The sequence below is a fragment of the Rattus rattus genome, chromosome 9, assembly GCF_011064425.1.
Source record: "Rattus rattus isolate New Zealand chromosome 9, Rrattus_CSIRO_v1, whole genome shotgun sequence".
NCBI classification, from domain to species: Eukaryota; Metazoa; Chordata; class Mammalia; order Rodentia; family Muridae; genus Rattus; species Rattus rattus.
In genome coordinates, this window is record NC_046162.1 from 49541904 (window position 1) to 49563427 (window position 21524).

The 21524-nt window shown below is 51.8% G+C and overlaps 3 protein-coding genes across 4 annotated transcripts; 2 read left to right on the forward strand and 1 right to left on the reverse strand.

The window, feature by feature from the left end:
- Positions 1 to 2239: 2239 nt before the first annotated feature.
- Positions 2240 to 8113, forward strand: Ybx2 (Y-box binding protein 2). Its single transcript, XM_032912934.1, has 9 exons — positions 2240 to 2751; positions 3389 to 3452; positions 4786 to 4819; positions 5690 to 5779; positions 6360 to 6644; positions 6827 to 6930; positions 7077 to 7254; positions 7557 to 7641; positions 7734 to 8113. Exons 1-8 carry the CDS (start codon positions 2478 to 2480, stop codon positions 7605 to 7607), a joined length of 1080 nt encoding a protein of 359 aa, XP_032768825.1. The 5' UTR covers positions 2240 to 2477; the 3' UTR covers positions 7608 to 7641; positions 7734 to 8113.
- Positions 8114 to 8694: 581 nt separating this feature from the next.
- Positions 8695 to 14330, reverse strand: Slc2a4 (solute carrier family 2 member 4). Of its 2 annotated transcripts, XM_032912933.1 has the most exons (11): positions 14099 to 14330; positions 12730 to 12846; positions 12465 to 12637; positions 12248 to 12372; positions 12018 to 12133; positions 11743 to 11905; positions 11449 to 11636; positions 11179 to 11283; positions 10963 to 11064; positions 10260 to 10463; positions 8695 to 9792 (listed from the first exon to the last, which is right to left on the reverse strand). In XM_032912933.1, exons 1-11 carry the CDS (start codon positions 14129 to 14131, stop codon positions 9589 to 9591), a joined length of 1530 nt encoding a protein of 509 aa, XP_032768824.1. In that variant the 5' UTR covers positions 14132 to 14330; the 3' UTR covers positions 8695 to 9588. The 2 variants fall into 2 exon arrangements, with proteins under 2 accessions (XP_032768824.1, XP_032768823.1); XM_032912932.1 differs by lacking the exon at positions 8695 to 9792 and having other exon boundaries at positions 9974 to 10463.
- Positions 14331 to 16950: 2620 nt separating this feature from the next.
- Positions 16951 to 17795, forward strand: LOC116910307 (cofilin-1-like). Its single transcript, XM_032914172.1, is given in 3 exon segments — positions 16951 to 17203; positions 17206 to 17402; positions 17721 to 17795. Coding segments are annotated over 3 exon segments (483 nt in total). The 5' UTR covers positions 16951 to 16992.
- Positions 17796 to 21524: the final 3729 nt, after the last annotated feature.

Consider the following 21524-nt stretch of genomic DNA (forward strand, 5'->3'; position numbering starts at 1 on the left):
CACTTGGGAGGCAGAGGCAGGCAGATCTCTGTGTGTTCGAAGCCAGCCTGGTCTACAGAGCAAGTTCTAGGACAGCAAAGGCTACATTGAGAAACCCTCTCTCACACACATGAAAAAAAAATTACAAGATTTATTTTTTTAATGGTTGTTTCCCTCCATGTGTGTATGTGCATCATTTAGACGTGTGGTTCCCAAAGAGGTCAGTAAAAGCTGTCAGATGTCTTGGAACTGGAGTTATATAGATGGTTGAGAGCCACCATATGTGCTGGGAAAATGAACCCAGGTCCTCTGCAAGAGCAGCTGGTGCTCTTAACCCGAACCAACTCTCCAGCTGCCAAAACTCTTAGCTTTGTGAATGATAGCCAAGCATTCTACCGACTGAGTTACATCCCTGTCTTTGACAGTTTCTTAATCCTAATACAAACAGGGCTCACCTCTGCTTGTGGGTTTCCTCTCATTCATTCACGAACTCATTATTCGGCCCACACCTGAAGTCCTCTGTACCTTTGACACTTTTCCGATTCTTCTGTTGCGGCATTGAGATACCTTGATTGCCTTCCTCTGTTGGGATCTCTCTCTTTTCGCGGTCAGGGTTAGAGTTAGAGGCTTTAACAGTGTAAGTAAGTGGTCGTTTCTGTGTACCTACTGCCTCCCTGGCGATTTGGTTCTTTTCTTGTCTCTTCTCTTTTTCCCTAAAAATCACAATCCTCAGCTCTGAAAGGACCAGAGGGGTGCAGTGGGCAAGTTTGCTGTTGGAATTATGACTAGGTAGACCCCAGGAGTGGCCAGCAGAGGGCGCGCTGGGACAGGGAGAGAGATCATACCGGGGCCGCCGCGTAGCAAGCACCGCCAGAGCGCACTTGAGGAGCGCGCGAAGCATTGCAGCGGCGCACTCGTGCTACTCCCAGGGGGTGCTGTACCAGATAAAAATGAACTCTGTATAGTGTCACCCATGTACTCTCATGTGGCGGAGACGGCACTCGGAAAGAGTTACTTAGAGCCATCTGCAGATTGGGAACAAACACTTATTCTCATAAGTGGTGCGTTGTTCCAGATGCCAAGATTACTACAGAAGTTTTACTGCTGCGGTGTTTTCTGCCTAATATGTGTTCAGAACATTAAAGGAATAAACGTTCAAAACCATTTCATATTAAGAAAAAAGTCATGATAAGATAGGATAGTCGACACTTGAAGAGACACACACTTTTGAGACGCAAAGAGCAAGTTTTAAGCAAATTGCATGTACAAGGGCGGTGAGCCAGTGGTCCCGAAGAAAATCTGAAAGTACTCGGTGGGAGACACCAGAACTGCGGCAAGAGGGTCAGGAGGTCAGGTTACCCAGAGGAGGCTTAAGAGAACTTTTCTGGAGCAAAAATAACGTCCTTTGGTTTGCTTGTTTTTAACATATGAGCTCTGCCTGGTCTCAAAAAGTCTTCCTGCCTTGGCTTTCATTGTGCTGGAATTACAGGTGCTATCTACCATACACAACCTAAAAAGGTATGTTAGGGTATTGGCTACATGTATGGATATTTTATTCAAACTAAGTAAAGAGCTGTGCTTTGTTCTAAATCTGTAAACCTTGTTACTTTTCTTTTCTTTTTTCTTTTCTCATTTCTTGAGACATTGTCTCTCATTGTAGCCCAAAATGTCCTGGAACTAGCTATAGGACCCAAGCTGACTTCCAACTCAGCAAGGATGCACTGGGGAGGCGAAAGCAAAAGGATCAGGAACTCAAGGCCAGGCTGCGTTACAGAGACCTTGTTTCAAAAACCCTAAAAACATAAAAAAAACAAGGGCCTTCTATTTGTGATAGCCACTGTGCCTGCCCTGGAGTATGCGTGGACGTTCCGTGCGGGAAGGTACCCAGGGCGGTAGGGGGTGGAGAGTAGAGTCCGGGCACCGACCCTCTGAAGAGTGGAGGTCAGCCGCCCCCCTGGCTGCAGAACCGCGGCTGCTGGCCGCTACCCCCACCCGGGTCGTCAGGGGCAACCTCGGAGGCTCGCCCGGGCCCCGCCTTGCGCGCAGAAGCCAGGTGGCCGTTGGGGCGCCACCAGCCGGTTTGATTTCCCGCGGCCGGTGAAAAGGGGTGGAGGGGGGAGGGGAAATGAGTCATTAGCCAATGGGCTGAAGCGAGCGCATCACGTGACGGTGGAGAGGCGGGGCCCAGGTGTACTTACAGAGTTGCGGGAGGGGGCCGTAGCTTCAGAGCGCAGTCTAGGAGGCGGGGCTGGCGTGCGGGCTTTGGGGGCTGCGCGGCTACGATTGGCCGGCGGCCGGGAGGAGGGACCTGAGCGCGCAGCTTCAGCCCACTGCGATTGGCCTCGGCCCGGGGCCCGCGGCAGGCGTGCGGGCGAGGCTCGGGGCGCGAGGACCGAGCGGGGTGGCCGGTCCGCGAGCCGGGGGGAGGGGCCGGGGTGGTGGTGGTGGCAGCGGCGGAGGAGGCGGTGGCGGCGGGGGCCGGTACTGGACCCGGCGGGATGAGCGAGGCGGAGGCGGCAGTGGTGGCGACAGCGGCCCCCGCGGCGACGGTGCCCGCGACGGCGGCAGGGGTGGTAGCGGTGGTGGTACCGGTGCCCGCGGGAGAGCCGCAGAAAGCAGGCGGCGGGGCGGGCGGCGGGGGCGGAGCCGCCTCTGGCCCCGCTGCTGGGACCCCCTCAGCGCCCGGCCCTCGCACCCCTGGCAACCAGGCGACGGCGGCCTCGGGGACTCCCGCGCCCCCGGCCCGGAGTCAGGCGGACAAGCCGGTGCTGGGTGAGGGGGGGGGCACGCGCTAGGGCGGCTCTGAGGGTCGGCGGGCTGGGGGAGGGGCAGCAGGGTTTGGAAAGCCGAAGGTAGGCCTGGCCCAAAGGACTAACTGGTCCGGGAGCTGCCGAACAAACTATTAGTGGATTCCGCTGGAGGGAAAAATTGCCGCACCTTCATGAGCCGGAGGGCCGGGCAGGCAGGTTCAGCTAAGGCTTTGGGTAGGAAAATAAAACCTCAGGGTCTGGCCACACCCCTGTTTGCGGGATACTTGGTGTAGTTGACTCCGGTTCTTGTTAGGTAAACCTCTGAGCTTGAGAAGCAGGTGAATGGGGACCCTTAAATTTAGGAGGGCTAGAATGGTGTTGAGCTTTGAACCCTGAGGGTGGACCAGGTGAGTACCCGGTTCTAGGTGAAAGACCTGAACTTCGTAAGATGTGAGGAACGTGGGTTTGAGAGCCTGAAATCCCTGTGTGAGTTCTTCACTTAGAACTGGAGTAAGAGTACTTTACACTTCAGTGAAATCTGGTTGACTCGCAGCTTGTTAGGGCGGCAGGTTAGACTTTAGCTTAGTTTTCTCTCAAAACTCAGCCCAACCCCGTCTCTTCCCCCATCTTACTATCCCCACTGCATCTCTGCCTGGCAGCAATCCAAGTCCTGGGCACTGTCAAATGGTTCAACGTCCGGAATGGTTACGGATTCATCAACAGGTATCCGAGGAACCCAGGGAGGGGGAGGAAAGGGTGTCTTTTCCGAACTGACAGACCTGTGGGATTGGACACCTTATTTCATCTCTACCCCTGCCAAGGCACATGGTTGTGATGTCCAGCTGAGGCTGGTTGAAAGTCTTTAACCACAGCACCAATGTGTGCTTACTGGCAAGAAGACGCTGCACCCACATCTTCAAGGGCAGTAGAGGATTAATGACCCAGGAACTTGGCAAACCTGACCCTGACCTTCCCAGCTCCTCTCTCACCTTCTGGAGTTGCTGCATTATTTTTAGCATGCTGTGTGCCTTTGGGGTAGAATGTTCGGGGCTCCTGGTTGGAGTCCTCACTGATTTCCGGGTGAAGGGCAACACTCCTGGCACCGGTTCACAACTTCTATCCCTTAAAGAGCTGTGGTTCATTTGAACCATGCACCCCTCTCCCCAAAGGAAGCTGATGTGCAGGAAAGGAAAGTGCTTGCCCGCCAGAGAGTGGTGCTTTGCTTCAGTTGCAGCCCCACCCCTTCCAAGCTCTGGGAGAGGCTGTGGCCTTATTCTGACCTAGTAGAGCCAGGTCCTGACTCTGGCCTTCCCCAGCTCAGGCCCCCTGCCCAGCCATGCTCTCCTGGGAGCCTCAGTTCCCTCTTTACAGGCTGACCTTTGTGCAGATTCCAGTACTTGAAAACTAGAACATTTGTTCTGGGGAAGGCAGCTTCCTGCAAAGAGTCCTGTGCCCTGTCCTAGGACTAAACCAGAGACATAGGCAAAGTGGTGACCAGGACTGAGAGTATGTCCTTTCACCCTTGTTCAGCTTGTGTGGAGAGCTTGTGGCTCTCCAGGCTGAGGGGTGGCTAAAGGCTTTGTGGCTGTTTGGAGAATGTCCTATGTTCTCTCACAGCTGTGCACCCCTGGCTCTGGCCCTGCTTTCTCCCTCTTTGAGCATAGAAGGAAGGAGCCTGTGGAATTTTCCAACCCCAACAGGGGTTGAAAGGAGAAGGAGATATTGGCCAGGGAGTTAGACCTGGCACCGGCAGGTTCTGAGGTGCCTCTGGGGTAAAAGGTGAGGCTGTCCTGGCTCCTTCAAGGTGCCTCTGCTGCCTCCTCCCACGTTTCCCTATGAAGTCCAAGGTTCTTAGTGGATTTACAGCATGCTTCTCTTTGCACCAGCTTTTGGGGCCCTGGTGGCTTGCTCTTCTTGCTCCCAGGGTCCCATCATATCCCCAGGAACTGGAACAGTGAAGAAGCTGGGCCCATCTTGGGAATGGGCACCTAGGGAGGCCTCAGTGGAACTGAGTGCCTTACCCATCACCCCCTTAACAACCCATCCTGTTCTGCAGGAATGACACCAAGGAGGATGTCTTTGTTCACCAGGTAAGAGCTAGGTTGGCTTTCTGAGGGGAGGCACCTGCCCTCCCTTTGGAAGCCTTTGCCATAACCCCTAGCTGCACACAATATTTCTCTGGCTCTTCACAACAGCCTGACTGTAGCTGGCCTCCCATCTGCCTCAGGTGCCTGTATGAACCACATTAGCCCAACTTTCATTGAGCTGTTAAACAGCTGTCAGAGTTGTGTGTTGCCCCCAGGGCATGGCATGCTCACCACCTCCTGGGACCTGTTAATACCACAGGAAGGAATCAGGCAATTTTCTGAGGGAAAGGCCAGAGACACTTGGGTGCAGTGAGTCTCAGTGTGTTCTGTGGACCAGCAGCAGCATCACCTGAGTTCTCCGGCCCCGCCCCAAGCCACTGAATTAATCAGACTTGGGGCTGGGGCCCGGGCACTCTGTTTTAACATGCTCCCAGGTGATTCTGATGCTGGCTAGTTTGAGAACCACTGCTGTGGTGGAGGTGCTCAGTGGGATTGAGGTAAGAAGCACAGTATGTTTTACCCACTTTACAACTTCAGATGGTTCAGCCTTTGTTTTGCTCTTGAGTTCCTACTGCCTCCATGTTTTGAAGTCCTTGACGGGTACAAGGGGAAGGGAGGACATCTTGGGGGATAGCAGCTCCCTCAGACCTCTAGCTCATGACTTTCCCCTACTAATATTTTATTGTGGCACTGTGGAGCTGTGCTCCAGGCCCTCCCCTTCCCCTCACTACTTTGACCACTTTCTTGCTCTGCCTTCCAGCCCTAGACTCCAATAAAATGTCACCAAGAATGGAGTTGGGTGGAGGCTGAAGCTGGTTCGAGGGATCCTGGCTTTGCTGCCCTCACCTTTCTCATGACTTTTCCCTCAACCAGACAGCTATTAAAAGAAACAACCCCAGGAAGTTTCTGCGAAGTGTTGGAGATGGGGAGACTGTGGAGTTTGATGTCGTGGAAGGAGAGAAGGTTTGGGAGCTGCTGTGGGGTGGAGTTGGCCAGCACTGTGGGAGGGTGGCCTGGAGGTGGTGGGCAGAGGCTTTGGCCCTCCTGGGACCAGCTCTGCCTCTGGCTGTGGTGGAAATGGGGCTTGCACTCTCTCACCTGATGTCGCTGAATGCTAGAGCTGCTCTGGAACATGTCCTAACGAACCCATCCCTGTCACCAGCCAGTAACATGTGGGTTTCTTCTCTTTAGTTCACCAAGCACTTCCATGTCTGTTTTCTACACGGGACCCCAGCCCTAACAGGACCCTCAGTCAGTCCTCTGGAATGAAGGAGGGACAGTGGCTCTCTCTATCTCATCCTGTCCTGTCTTTACACTCTGGGGGGAATGTGGCAGTTATTTCTAAGGACAAGTTGTTTCTTCTCAGATGGGTACAAACTCCTTCTGCTGCCCCTCGGGGGAGGGGAAAGGAGGAGTGGTTTTGAGGAGTAATAGGGTAGAGGACTTGGGCCTGAAGAAGGGGGACACCAGTGATCTGGCAGGTTTGTAAGTGCTGTGTGTGTTGTCAGGGCAAATTCTGATTGTTCCTTCTCTACCTCCCCAGGGTGCAGAAGCTGCTAATGTAACTGGGCCTGGGGGGGTGCCAGTGAAGGGCAGCCGCTATGCCCCCAATCGACGTAGGTTCCGTAGATTCATTCCTCGGCCTCGCCCGGCTGCCCCACCACCCATGGTGGCAGAGGCTCCCTCAGGTGGGACAGAACCTGGCAGCGAAGGGGAACGGGCAGAGGACTCGGGGCAGCGACCTAGACGACGGCGCCCACCTCCCTTCTTCTATCGAAGGCGGTTTGTGCGAGGCCCTCGGCCCCCCAACCAGCAACAGCCCATAGAGGTGAGACAAGAGTTGCAGCCAGAGAGCTAGTTCTCCACATTATGGAAAAAACTGGCGGGGGGGGGGGGGAGTTGTGAGGGCAGAGACCAGAGAATATCCTCACAGGAAGTAGAGCTAAGATCCAGGAAGTGCCAAGGACACTGGGAGCTCCACAGCCTACCTAGGCCTTTGTATGTTTCCAGGGCTCCGATGGGGTAGAACCCAAGGAGACAACCCCATTGGAGGGTGACCAACAGCAGGGAGATGAACGGGTACCCCCACCCAGATTCCGGCCCAGGTACCGAAGGTAAGGCTGTTTTGTCTTCCCCTTCAGAGTCCAGTGTTAGGCCTGTGTGAAATGACAAATTCTAGAGCCTGGAGCAGATGAAGACAAAACAGGGGATCCTGGGGACTCTGCCCAGTTTCCTGATCTGTCAGTTTGATTCTTTATAGGCCTTTCCGCCCCAGGCCACCCCAACAGCCTACCACAGAAGGTGGGGATGGAGAGACCAAGCCCAGCCAAGGCCCCACTGATGGCTCCCGGCCTGAGCCCCAGCGTCCACGAAACCGTCCCTACTTCCAGAGGCGTCGGCAGCAGCCCCCTGGCCCCCGGCAGCCTATAGCTGCGGAGGTGAGAGTCTCGGTGTGAAAAATATCAGCTATACTGCCCTTTTCCTTTACTTCGACTTCTTCCTTTTGCACCTCTGCTGCTTTCCTTGTCCCCATCTCTCTGGTATCCTGCCTGGCCAACCCCTGACAGACATTACTACCAGGACATCCTGCACAGACAAGCAAGCCCAGGTTGCCATGCCCCATCCTTATCGCCAGCTTTGGAGTGGGAAGTGTGTGTGGGAACTGGTTGGAAGGGATGAGAAGAGGAATGTTAAGAAAAGGTTGTAAACAAGTAAGTCTTAATTTACCATTGTTCCTTAGACCTCAGCACCTATCAACAGTGGGGACCCCCCCACCACCATACTGGAGTGATTCCAACTCAGAGGACACCCAGAGCTACCATCTGGTGAGTGCTGCTTCTCAGGGTAGGTGACCAAGAAGGCCAGGATTGGATTCTGCTAAGTTACCCTTTAAGATTGGTCTCTCTTTCTTTCTTAGGTATCTGCCAGTTTCCAACTGACTCTACCCAGCATCCCCCTCCCCCCTTTCCCATAATTCATGACATCAAAACATCAGCTTTTCCCTTGAGACTCAGGAGGGCCAAAGCAACAGCCTTTGGCTTTTTTCTCTTTTTTTCCCCTCTCCCCTAGCATGGGTTGAAGGAAGGGATCCATCCTTATTGTTCAGAGGCATCACCTCCCTCCCCTAAGTCAGGCTGAGAAGGAACCAGCCAGCTCATACCTCCTCCTGATTGTTTTTCTTCCCCACCCATTTATTTTTTGTTTCCCTTCGACCTCCCCCCATCACCTCTGAAGCCATTTTATGAACTGTCATGTGCCACCTGAGCCTCCAGTAAAAACAAAAGCAGGCTTTCTTGTTGTCCTGGTCTCTGGCTCTTCTGTTTGAGAACGAAGACTCACTGGTGGGTGGGGCTTCCTTGCTTGCTTCCTTAGTGGTGATAAGAACTCTTGTCACCAAGAACAACTGGATCCATAACTGAGGGTGAGGTCTTGGCAGTGTCTGGGCACTTGTGAATATAGTTTACAACCATTTACTGTCGTTTAAGCATAGATAAAAATCAAGGTAGGAAGCCAGATGACCCAGCACTCAGGAAGCTGAGACCGTAGGATTCCTAACTCTAAGTCATCCTGGGCCACATATTCTATCTCAAGAAAACAGATGGTTTTAAGAAGTGGGGCGGGGTTGGGATTTAGCTCAGCGGTAGAGCGCTTGCCTAGCAAGTGCAAGGCCCTGGGTTCGGTCCCCAGCTCCAAAGTGGGGGGCGGAAAGTGGGGCATTCGGGTTCAGGCCTGTAAACAAGTGCTCTGGATGGTTGAGGCAGGAAGTTTGCAAGTTCAAAGCCAGCCTGGACTCTATAGTGAGACCCTAGTTTTTGGAGGAGGGAAATGAAAGTTATGAAAGTTAATGTGAATAAGTGACAGAATCTAGAGGGATCTGCTCTCTGGAAGAGGTGAGGCATTTTCTGTCTTAGCACACACTCCAGTTCCTCCACATCAGGACACTTGTCTCCATACAGTGACTTTATGGATGAATCTCTATATACATATTTAATACACCAGCCCCCAGGTTTCTGCTCCCTATCGTACATACAAAAATACCAAAGACTCCCTCCCAACCAGTGTTTATAGGCAGCCTTTCAAATCCCCTCCTGCCTTAGTTGGTCAGAAGCTTTCGGGTTTAGCACCCTTCCTGGAGGGGAACAAGAAAGTGTTGGTACCCACACTTGGCAGCCCTGGGGAACAGGCCAGGGTCCCAAATGGAGACTGATGTGCTCTACCATCCTTGCCCTGCCAGGGATGTACTGTTGTGTTCCTTTGCCCTGGAGGGTGGAGCCTACAGCAGCGAGGCAAGGCTAGATTTTGGGAGGGTGTATCCTTTGCCCTGGAGGGGTCAAGACAACCCCCTTCACCCAGAGTCTATGTGGCAAGAGTTCAGTGAAAGCGCCAGTTTGTGGGAGGAGTCATAGTAGGAAAGCACTCACAGCCCCCCCTGCTGCTCATCCCCCTGAACTCAGGGCAGCTCCACCCTCCAGCAGACCCCTTCTCTTAAAGGGAACAGAAGTATTCTAGAGCTGAGTCTCTGGATAGGGGTAAGAGGAAGGCAGGACGGGAGAAAAGCCCATCTAGGTGGCCACAGCCTAGCCACAACACATAAATAATCCAAAAGAATCACACAGAGGGAATGAGGGGTATGTGACCCGCCCCTCCCTTCAGCTTCCCAGTTCCCCAGGCTGCTGTTTCCTTCATCCTGGAGGGAAGGGAAGAGAGGGCTAAAGTGCTGCGAGGAAAGGAGGAGGCTGGTGGGGAGGGCGGCTCTCCCACCATTTTGCCCCTCAGTCATTCTCATCTGGCCCTAAGTATTCAAGTTCTGTACTGGGTTTCACCTCCTGCTCTAAGAGGGAAGGTGTCCGTCGGAAGGTGGCCGAGATCTGGTCAAATGTCCGGCCTCTGGTTTCAGGCACTCTTAGGAAGGTGAAGATGAAGAAGCCAAGCAGGAGGACGGCAAATAGAAGGAAGACGTAGGGACCCATAGCATCCTGGGACAGTTGGAGAAAGAAATGTTGACAGAGGGGTGGGAAGCCAGGCACCAAAGACTAAGGGAACGGGGGCTGCGTAAAGAACAGGTGTGGCTCCTTAGGCGGAGGCAGTGGGGATGACCGGAAATGGAAGCTTACATTGACAATCTCCTTTAGCTTTTTATCCTTTGCTCTCCTAAGAGTGTACACCTGGGGTAGATTCCTAAACCATTTATAGCATTAGTAGAAAGTTTAAATTATACCACTGGTTTATTTTTTAGAAGGCATCTAAGCTGCTGGACCACCGGTTTCCACCCATCTATTTCTGCCTCTTTCCTTTGATCCTGGTGAAGTAGCCTCACCAGACTTAGCTTCCAGGGACCACCTGCAAGGCAGGGAGTCCCTGACCGGACAGTGAGGGGACTAGGGTGCCTTGCCTCTCCCCTGGCCACTGGTGTGGGAAACCCAGCAAAGGGTAGGGAACCTACCGCAACATACTGGAAACCCATGCCAACGATGAAGTTACAGGTCCAGTTGGAGAAACCAGCTACAGCCATGGCTGCTGGGCGGGGGCCCTGGCTGAAGAGCTCGGCCACAATGAACCAGGGGATGGGGCCAGGACCAATCTCAAAGAAGGCCACAAAGCCAAATATGGCCAGGATGGACACATAACTCATGGATGGAACCCGCTCCTAGAAACCAGGAAGGAATAGCAGAAAATTTGGGTCCGGCCTCTCTAGATTTCCCTTGCCTTTGGCCCAGGGTTTATCGTGTAGAAGCTGCTACTCTAGGCTAAAGCAGGCCTGGAGCATCCCTGGCCACTGCCCTTTTAGACAGGTGCCACATGTTGCCTAGGTTGGCCTTGAACTTTTAAGGCCTCCACCTCAGCCTCCCAAGTGTTGAGCTGCCCTGGAGCGTCTCTGAGAGCTGCCATTTTGTTGGCTACCTCAGAAGGTTTCAAGGTAGAATATTCTGGTTTCTTGTTTCCTTGGCTCTGAAGCTGTGTTTCTGTGAATCATGCTTGTGAGGTTTCATAGGAACTATTACGCTAGGTTCCTATGTCCCCAGAGCACCTTGGAAACACAGACTGTAGACTGTAGCACCCATGATCCTGGCACAGTCAGTCATAGAGCCTCTTGAGGTTATCCCCATGGGTAAGACTGCTGTGTTCTCAAAGTCCCAAGGCCTCACCAGCAGCAGCAGAGCCACGGTCATCAAGATGGCACAGCCACACATGCCTGCCAGGCCCAGGAGATGGAGTGTCCGTCGGCCAGCTCGCTCTACTAAGAGCACCTATGGGGAGAGTGGGGAGGGGAGCAGTGGTCAGTTGGCAACAAACAAGGTAGGACCCCAGGGCACCCAGGGCTACAAAACCAAGGTGTGGCTGTTATACAGGCAAGCAGTTACCGAGACCAACGTGAAGACGGTATTGACCACACCAGCTCCTATGGTGGCGTAGGCTGGCTGTCCCACCCCAGCTAACTCGAAGATGCTGGTTGAATAGTAGAAAACCTAGAAGTAAAGGGGCAGGAGAGGCAGAGCTAGAAATGTCTGGTCCTTTATTTCAATCACACCAAACTGGGCAGAGCCTGAGTGCTAATAGAGAAGGTGGCTTGTTCCTTCTCCCTTTCCCCAAACTGGTACCTGACCTGGCTCTGCCTGGGTCTCCATACGTACAGCATTGATGCCTGAGAGCTGCTGGCTCAGCTGCAGCACCACTGCAATAATCAGAGGCTGCCGGTGGGTGCGGCTGCCCAGGAGCTGCAGCAAGGACAGGGGACGCTCTCTTTCCAACTTCCGTTTCTCATCCTTCAGCTCAGCCAGTGCATCAGACACATCAGCCCAGCCTGTCAGGCGCTTTAGACCTGGGGGTGGGGAATATCAGGCTTTATGGAACCTGAGAGGAGACCTACTTACTAGCAAGATGGGATGGACGTATGGGCCTGGGCTAGATGCAAGGTGAGAGCTCACTCTTTCGGGCAGGCCCCTCCAGGTTCCGGATGATGTAGAGGTATCGGGGGCTCTCAGGACAGAAGGGCAACAGAAGCAGCTGCAGGAGAGCAGGAAGTACTGTGATAGCCAGAAGCAATGGCCACAGGGTAGCTGTGCCCAGCATAGACTCCAAACCCAACACCTGTAGGAAAAGACAGGAAAGAGGTAGAGTGACTTTGATCTCCCTCCTGCCCAAATACAGGCGTCCACTCCAACTTCTACTCCTAGCTCCCCACAAAGCCAGGCCTATTTACCTGGGCAACCAGAATGCCAATGACGATGGCCAATTGGTTGAGTGTTCCCAAGGCACCCCGAAGATGAGTGGGGGCGATTTCTCCCACATACATAGGCACCAACCCTGATGTTAGCCCTGGGCAGAAGGAAGAAGAAAAAAGCCAAGGATAGCTGCATATTCCCACATAGAAGCCCATACATGATTAAGGAGAGCAGAGGCACAGAGTGGAGCCATAGCACCTGTGGGTACCTGAGTAGGCGCCAATGAGGAACCGTCCGAGAATGAGTATCTCATAGGAGGCTGCGGCATTGGCTAGGCCCATGAGGGTGCCCCCCAGCACGGCCAAGACATTGTTGGCCAGCATAGCCCTTTTCCTGGCAGGCACACAGAGAGGAGGGCTGGTCACGACACCCATGCTATGGCCCTCCTTCCTACTCCTCCCCGCCTCTGCCCTCCAGCTCCATACCTTCCCAACCATTGAGAAATGATGCCAATGAGAAAGGAGGAAATCATGCCACCCACAGAGAAGATGGCCACGGAGAGAGCCCAAAGGGTAGTGAGGGTGCCTTGTGGGATGGAGTCCGGTCCCCCAGGACCCTGCCTACCCAGCCAAGTTGCATTGTAGCTCTGTTCAATCACCTGGGGAGGGGGGGACATAAGAGTGACTTGTAGAGACCTTTTTCTTCCCACCACCTGATGTGTTCCCACCCTGACAGCCGTGGGTCACTCACTTTCTGTGGGGCGTTGATGACTCCAATGTTATAGCCAAACTGAAGGGAGCCAAGCACAGCTGAGAATACAGCAAGGACCAGTGTCCCAGTCACTCGTTGCTGAGGGGGTTCCCCATCCTGGGCAGACAGAAACAAAGGGGAGGTATGTCACACAGAGTCATGTTTGACTTCCTTCAGGGGCCCAGGCCCAGCTGGAGCAGGAAGATGCTGGGCTCCATCCAACATACTGGGTGAGAGAAAGTGGGCCATATTAGGAATTGTACAAAGCTCTCACTGTAAACAGAACTCCACAGGAACCTGGGCACGTAGGAGAAAACTGATGTCTGTGTCTACACTACAGGCAAGAGTTTGAGGATCTAGACCTCAAAATACCCCTGTGACCTTGAGACAGACTCAGATTTGTGTGACCTTGGGTAAGTCACTTCCCTACTCTAAACTGAACCTGGATTTCCTCTTCTGTCAGGTGATATTGTCTCCCTTAGCTACCTGTCAGTCTGTGAAAACTCTTGGAAAAATCAAATTCAACTATAACAGTATCCAAGACAGTGCCTATTTTTATAAGTGTGGTGTTAACATCAGCTCTAGTCCTCATCTCTTCCCTCTGGAAGTTCTCTCAGCTTGCTCCAGCAGGCCCTCAACAGGCCCAAGAAGGGCTATTCCAGAAAGGGCATCTGGGTCATTGCTTTGGGGTAGCTTTTAGGTCTAGGCCTATCCTCCCCTCAGCTCCTAAAATGGGACCAAGTACTCTGGGATGTGACAGGGGATTTTAGCAGGGAGAGAGAGCCATGTCCAGTGGAAGAGGAGGGATGGTAGTGAGTGGTGTGAGGGGCGGTGGCAGTGGTGGCTGCTGCTGGCGGCACAGTCTGTCTCCAAGCAGAAACCTGAGCTGGTGGGGGGGGGGAGGCTGACACTCCCCTCTGCCCCTCCACCCACCGCAAGGCCAAGAGAAAGTTCAGCCTCCTGGAGGACTGCCAGAAGTGGGGGTGGGGCCCCCGAAGTGCTCTGGTCCTAGAAACACTGTAAATCCGAACAGCTCCGGGAAGGTGAGTCTCCGGATCTGCCTTCTCAAATAGAGTCCTGGGCAGAGTATCACCCGATGCAGCGCACAGGAGAGTAGGAAACAAGTTCTGGATTCCTCAGAATCTAGTCTCTCAGCCTGGGCATGTAGAGTCTCTCGGACCCACTCTGTCTCTTGGCGGGATTGGAATTTGACAGTCACGGGTTGTCTAGGCTGAATATAAATAGCCAGCCCCCCATCTCCAACCCCTGCGCCTGCGCAAGAACCGCCCCCGAGCTGACCCCAACCCGAAACCCAGCCCCCAAAATCTGAACCAGATTCCCCAATTCGCCCCAGAATGCTGAACCTTACTTCAGAGCCGATCTGCTGGAAACCCGACGGCATCTTGTTTTAAAAGAAGACTCAGGCACTGCAATAAAAAAATGAATAGGGTATAGTGTCCCGGCCTGGCGGGCAGGAGACCCCGGCCTTCGGAAGTGGTGTGCAAAGGGCGGGTCTGGTGGGACTCACTGCCACAACCCAAGGAACCGGAGAGCACCAAGGCTCTCCGGGATCTAATGAGACCGGCTTGAGGGGGAAAGATGCGGAGAGCTGAAGCCACCTCCTCACTCCCGCCCCCGCCATGGGCCACGCCCTTCACAACACCCATTGGCCGGGAGCCCGCACACCCCAAAAGGCCACACCCCCAACCCTAACATTAATGCCAGCTGGGGAGACACGCCCCTAAGGTTCCCGCCTGCCTCTGGGATTTCAAAGTGGGGTCCTTGGAACAAAAGGCTCTTCCCGCCACCCAAAATCCTGGACTTCGAAATTTCTTAAAGAGTTAGTGCAACTGGTCCCCCTGAGAGGTGGAAGAGGAGGGTATGGGCTAGGTGTACTTGCCAGGGTACGGGGTAACTCCAGCAGGGTGACACAGAGCCTGTGTGTGTGTGTGTGTGTGTGTGTGTGTGTGTGTGTGTGTGTGTGTGTGTGTGTGTGTGTGTGTGTGTCAGAAACAATGCCCCGAAGTAACCCGGAATGGCTATTTTTAGCTCCCACGTTAGGCTCCGCCAAATGTCAGGTCCCGGGTGTCCCAGCCTGTCCCAGGCGGGGGAGGGCAAGGGAGATGGAGCCTTAAAGGGTCCGCGACTCGCTTCCCACAAGGAGATGACCCAAGGGACCAATAACTTCCGCTCCCCGTGTGTCTGAGAACCGTGTCTGGTCGTCCTATCTTTCCACGCACTTCTGGGCGGTGCACAGTCTACTGGCCCATCCCCTCCACACATTTCTCTACATTGGTTCCTGGAGGGGACCCAAGGGACAGGTGCTCACGCCGGTCACATCACCCTCCCTGAAGTCTCTGAGCCTCCAGGCATGTGCTGGCCGCGTGGGCGACAAGCTTTTCAGAGTCAGCTCCTGTTTTGGGTCTCCAGCTGAGAGGGCACGACCTAAGCACGTCCAGGGAGAGAGCCCTGGCAGAGAATGTGGAGAGAGCTCAATTCAGAAAAAGCGCAAGAGAAGTGCAAGGCTTCTAGTGCCACCTAGAGGGAGAATGAGGAACCTTAGTGAGTTGAACCAGAGTAGCGAGCTTCTGAGGTGGTTTTCATCTATAAACACTTCCCCTGAGAGTTCATTTACTTACAACCCAACCCTCTCTGGAGCACCAGATCCATAACTCTAGCTGCCCCCAGAATGGTACATATGACGAACATGTACAAGCATGAACCTCCTTCTAAGTTCCTTTTCCCAACGAGCTAACCAGTCACCTTCATTGTGTCTTGTCAACGCTGGTCTAACCAGTCACCTTCATTGTGTCTTGTCAACGCTGGTGTTCCGACCTCTCTTGCATGTTGGTCTTCTTCATCTGTAACACCACCACTTTAGTCCAGACTATCCTGACATGACTGCTTTTCCTGTTTCTTCTCTTTCCTGAGGAGGAGAGTGGAGGGGCAAGAAAGATGACTCAGCAGTTAAAAGCACTGACTGCTCTTCCAGATTCAGGTTTAATTCCCAGCAACCACATGGAAGCTACAACCATCTGTAACTTCAGTTCCAGGGAATCCAACACCCTTTTCTGGCTTTCACTGGCCTCAGGTACATAGGTGGTACATAGATATACGTGGAGGCAAAACGCCCATTCACATAAGAAATACTAAAATTAAATTAAAAATAAAGAGAAGCATGCCCAGGAATGGTGGGTCACGTCTTTAACCCTAGGGCCAGCCTGGTCTACAGAGTGAGTTCCAGAGCAGCCAGGGCTTCAAAAACACAAACCAAAACACCACATACACATGCACGCACGCACGCACGCACGCACATGCACAAACCCAGGAGGGTAGTTTACAATTTCCAAAACACATCACATTTTTTTCATTTTGTTTCCTTTTGACAGTCTTGCTGTACCTGAAGCTGACATGGAACTCAATGTATAGCAGATTAGCCTCAAACTTGCTGTTCTACCCAGACTTCTGAGTGTTGGGACTGTAGATCTGAGGTTTACTCCTGCCTAGAGTCACTGTCTTTTTGCTGCCCTGATCTTCCTACCCAGATCTTCCCTTAACTGTCTCCTTCCTTGTCTCTACCCCTCCTCCTCTTCCTCTCCATCCTCTTCTTCCTTTCTCTCTTCCCTTTTTTTATCCTTCCTGTCCCTCTTTCCCTCTTCCTCCTTCTCCTGGCCTAGAACTTACTATGTCAGCCACTCTGTCCTTGAATTTTGTTACTTTGGCCTCAGCTTCATGAGGCCTGGGATTACACTTGGTGCCTTTGCCTGTCCCTGAGGTCTGGAATACTAGAGAATTTCTATTCATCCTCCAAACCAGGGTTCTCGGGGTTGGAGAGATGACTCGGTGTTTAAGAATTCTTGTTGCAGAAGACCTAGGTTAAATTCCCGGCATCTACATGGTGGCTCACAATCAAGTGTAACTCCAGTTCCAGGTGATCTGACACCCTCTTCTGACCCCTTTGGGCACCAGGCACACATGTGGTACACAGATGTGCGTGCAAGCAAAACACCAAAATAAAATAAATAAATAAATCTAAAGGGAATAATTTTTTTTTTCGGAGCTGGGGACCGAACCCAGGGCCTTGCGCTTGCTAGGCAAGCGCTCTACCACTGAGCTAAATCCCCAACCCCTAAAGGGAATAACTTTAAAGGTTCAGTCAGCAGCTGCAGTGGCTCAGTTCTTCTGTAGCTCTTTCTGTTTCCGTCTGGAAACAGGGCCTCTGGTGTAGCAGTCTCTGATGGTGTCATCAAGGTGTTCAATGACATGAAAATGTGCAAATCCTCAAGGCCAGAAGAAGTGAAGAAAAGAAAGAAGGTGGTGCTCTTCTGCCTGAGTGAGGTTGAGACCATCATCCTGGAGGAAGGCAAGGAGATCTTGGTAGCAGATGTGGGGCCGACTGTGAGCGACCCCTACTCCACTTTTGTCAGGATGCGGCCAGACAAGGACTGACAGGCGCTACACTCTCTAGGATACAGCCAAGGAAAGTGAGGAGGACCAACCTGCTGTTCAACTTCTGGGCCCCTGAGAGTGCACCTCTTCAGAGCAAAATGATCTGTGCCAGCTCCAAGGATGCCATCAAGAAGAATCTGACAGGAATCAAGCATGAATTACAAGCTAATTGTTTCGAGGAGGAGGTCAAAGCCTGCTGCACCCTGGCAGAAAAACGAGGTGGCATCTTCTGGAGCACAAGCCTTTGTGAGCCACCTCCAGCCCCCTGCTTAATAGCCCTGGAGGTGCTCTTGTGTGTTATAGGCTGCCCCTTTCCTGCCAGACAGAAGGGCTGGGGGTATCCCAGCAGGGAGGGGACAATCCCTTTACCTCAGTTGCTGATTGTTCCTCCCTCCCACCCCGTGCACTTTCTCCTCCCTCATCCCTGAGGGTTCTGGCCTTCTCAAGGTGATTTTGATTTTCTGATTCCTCTTGGGTTTAAGCAGACCAAGTCCTGTCCCAGGCATCCAGCTTTTCCCCATCCAGCTTCTAACAATAGTGACTCTGTGCTTGTCTCTTTAGTTCTGTGTGGAAATGACTGTCCCTGTGCCAACTGGTTGCCCTCCCCTTTCCCTTGATCTTGGCCACTCATGGAAGCAGGACCAGTAAGGGGTCTTCAGTTAAAAAGAAAGAAAAAAGAAAAAGAAAGAGAGAGAGAGAGAGAGAGAGAGAGAGAGAGAGAGAGAGAGAGAGAGAGAGAAAAGGAAAGAAAGAGAAGGAAAGAAAGAGAAAGAAAGAAAACAATAAAAAGGCTAATTAACAAAGTATAGTTTAAAAACAAATCAAGACTTCCCTCCTCAGAGAAGACTTTGTGGCCTTTCTTGCAGACAGCCAAATGTTCTCTGTTAAAGTCCGTTCCTTGTCATCTCTTCTGTCTCTAATTCAATCCCAGGGGCAGATGGGCATCTTATTCATGCATCCACCTTAGAGCAGGGCATCCTAGCTCTTTGTCGAGTGAATGAATGAGCGTCTGCCCGCTGCTTATGGTGGACATTATAGATGGGGCAATGATAATTTATAACCAGAAAGTAAATGAAGAGACTCATGAGAGGGAGGGGGACTGAGTGGGAAAGGAAAGAGACATAGGGATGCTGGGATACCATCAAAGGACAATGGTGGGGAGAGAGAACAGCAGGGAAGAGCACAGACAGGACAGAAGGGAGGCACAGGCTCTGCTGAGGTGAGAGTTGTATTGTAGCTGGGTACAGGGCTGGATGCTGACGCCCTGGGTCCTCAGGGTCCATCCTGCTATGGTTTATTCCTGTTCTCGTCTGGTGGTTTCTCAGGTATCCTAGGTGTTTCCCCCCCCCCCCGGGGCTGGGAACCGAACCCAGGACCTTGCGCTTCCTAGGCAAGCGCTCTACCACTGAGCCAAATCCCCAACCCCATCCTAAGTGGTTTTAAATTTATTTTAGTGTGTGTATGGGTGGGGAGTGTAGGGGTCGGGGGCAGGGAAGCTAGAGCCAGCAGAGACAGGAAGAGGGCATCATATCCCCTAGAGCTGGAGTTACAAGCAGTTGTGGGTTGCTTGATGTGTGGGGACTGGGAAGTGGACTTGGGTCCTCTGGAAAAGCAGTAAGCACTCTTAAGTGCTAAGCTATCTCTCTCTCTCTCCAAGCCTACGTGTTTAAATGCATAAACACTTAGAAAGATAGTTTAAAGAGCGAGGCCGGGTATGATGCTGCTCACGTTTCATCCCAGTACTGGGGTATAGATGTGCGTGGATTTCTATGAGGCCAGTCTGGTCTACATATCCAGTTTCAAGCCAACCAGGGCTACATAGTGAGACTCTTGTCAAAAATAAATAAATAAATAAAATAAAAATAAAAAAATAAATAATAAAAATCTAAAAGTGTATCAGTAAACAAATAAATACATAAAATGTGTGTTCATATAGTAGCATATAACTTAGCCACAAAAAGGAATTACTAAAACATTCCATGAAGAAGTTGAATCTTAAAAACAACATATTAAGGGGTTGGGGATTTAGCTCAGGGGTAGAGCGCTTGCCAAGGAAACGAAAAGACCAGGGAAAGGTCCCCAACAATGGAAAAAAAAAAAAAAAAAAAAAAAGAGCAATTTGCAAAAAAAAATAAAAGAGCAAAACTCGGAGGTGGGGTTGCACACCTTTAATCCCAGCACTCCGGAAGCAGAGGCAGGTGGATCTTTGAGTTTGAGGTCAGCCTGGTAACAGAGAGTTCCAGCACAACCGGGGCTACACAGAGAAACCCTGTCCTGAAAAATCAAAAAAGAAAAAATGAGGGTTGGCAAAATGGCTCCCAAGGGACGTCCTTGCCACCAAATGTGATAACCTGACTTCAGTCCCAAGGTCGTATGCTATGGAAGGAGAGAATTGACTGTCACAACGTTGTCTTCTGAGATGCACATGCAAAGTAAATGAATACATTATAGTAAACAAATAAAATGGTGAGATAGCTCAGAGGGCAGAGTGGTGCTTGTGCGCAGGCCTGATAACCTGGGTTAAATCCCTTTGTCCCACAAGGTGGCAGGAAAGATCTTTGGCTATGTGCCTGCTTTTGCACTCCAACACACACACACACACACACACACACGAATGAATGAATGAATGAATGAATGAATGAATGAATAAAATTTAAAAGATTGTGGAGAGGTGCTGGGAACATAGCTCAAATACAAAGTGCTTACAAACGCATAAAATTCTGGGTTGGATCCCCAGCGCTGTAAACTGTGAGTATGGTAACACAGGTCTATAGTCCCCAGGCAAGAAATTGAAGGTGACTCTAGGCTATATAGCCAGTACAAAGCCAGCCTGGGCTACATGAAAGTCTGGGGGTTGGGGATTTAGCTCATTGGTAGAGCGCTTTCCTAGCAAGCGCAAGGCCCTGGGTTCGGTCCCCAGCTCCGAAAAAAAAGAAAAAAAGAAAGTCTGGCTTTTTGTTTGTTTGTTTGTTTGTTTGTTTTGAGTGTTGGAGACATAGAGGATTCAGAAGGTGAACAGAGAAAGAGGGTAGGGTATTTGGAGAAGGAGGATGACTAACAGAGTGGAGAACAGAGGAAAGGGGGATTCGTGGATTCGTGAAACAGAAGCTCGGAGTGTGTACTGATCTTTTACAGAGCTCCTCAGCTGGTTTATCTTGGAGCCTGTTGCAGCTTTCCCCAATCTCTCCCCCTTATCTCAGGAAGCTAATCCATGCAGACATTCGTTTTCTAAACCTCTGTATCTAGGTAAGGAGGCAAGGGGCTGGACCGTAGGAGAGAGATCCAGGAAGGCTCCCGCTCCCGCTCGCTCACTATGCAGGCTCTCACTTTTTCTCCAGCATCCGGGTCAGAGGTGGAGGCATCGGTTCAGTTCAGAGAGCATTCCTCCTCCTCTCAGGCCTCTCCTGTGTTTGATTTGTGTGTTGGGATCAGGTGCAGAACACTGAACTCATAACATACGTTTTAATACAGCATTACTCTGTTGCCCAGGCTAGCTTGAGCAGTTTAAGGCAATCCTTCTGTCTCAGCTTCCAGAGTATGTGAGCCATCACGCCCATCGAAACCCATTTTATTTATTTATTTATTTATCTATATTTTTGTTTATTGAGACAGGTTTTCTCTGTGTAGCCTGGCTGTTCTGGGACTTAGTCTATAAGCCAGGCTGGCCTCGAACTCAGAGATGTGCCTGCCTCTGCCTCCTGAGTGTTGGGATTCACACCTGGCCATAGCGCAGCTCTTGATTTGTGTCTTTGTTGATGTCTGGTTTGTTATTATTTTATTTTTAACACATGATTGGTGGTGGTGGTGGTTATAGTGGTGTGTGCGTGCACACACCGTGTACCACACATGTAATAGTCAGTAGACAACAGTTGGTGTTGGTTCTCTCCTACAGGGGGATCCAGGCTGTGATGTTTGCATGGACACTGATTTACCTACAGAGTCATCTCAGCAGCCCTGCTTCTCCTTCTGAAGGCTTTATCTCCGGGTTCAGCATGTGGTCAAGGCAGGTTGAAAGAGTCACTATGTAGCACAGATGAATTCCTAAATTCCATCCCCGTACCAACCCCAAGCACCAGGCATGGTGGCGGCACATACCTGTAATCCTAACATTCAGGAGGTGGGGGTAGGATCAGGAGTTCATGACAACTTGAGGCCAGCCTAATGCTACATAGTAACATAGTGAGAGACCTTGCCTCAGAAGGCAGTGGAGTGCTCGGGAGGCAGAGGCAGGCAGGACCCTCTTATTGTACCTGCTTAGGATCCGTGAGTGGTCTCCTATGTCCCTTGTGACTTCCAGCCACAACAAATAATAATGGGACAATGACTATCTTATGATCAGTTTCTTT

Excerpts from the sequence above, each read along its gene's own strand:
- Ybx2 (XM_032912934.1), top strand. The coding sequence starts at position 2,478 with ATGAGCGAGGCGGAGGCGGCAGTGGTGGCGACAGCGGCCCCCGCGGCG. Across the intron at positions 2,752-3,388 it reads GGCGGACAAGCCGGTGCTGG|CAATCCAAGTCCTGGGCACT; the intron begins GTGAGGGGGGGG and ends TCTGCCTGGCAG. Across the intron at positions 6,645-6,826 it reads ACCAGCAACAGCCCATAGAG|GGCTCCGATGGGGTAGAACC; the intron begins GTGAGACAAGAG and ends GTATGTTTCCAG.
- Slc2a4 (XM_032912932.1), bottom strand. The coding sequence starts at position 14,131 with ATGCCGTCGGGTTTCCAGCAGATCGGCTCTGAA. Across the intron at positions 12,134-12,247 it reads CCTCATTGGCGCCTACTCAG|GGCTAACATCAGGGTTGGTG; the intron begins GTACCCACAGGT and ends CCTTCTGCCCAG. Across the intron at positions 11,284-11,448 it reads AGCTCTCAGGCATCAATGCT|GTTTTCTACTATTCAACCAG; the intron begins GTACGTATGGAG and ends CTTTACTTCTAG.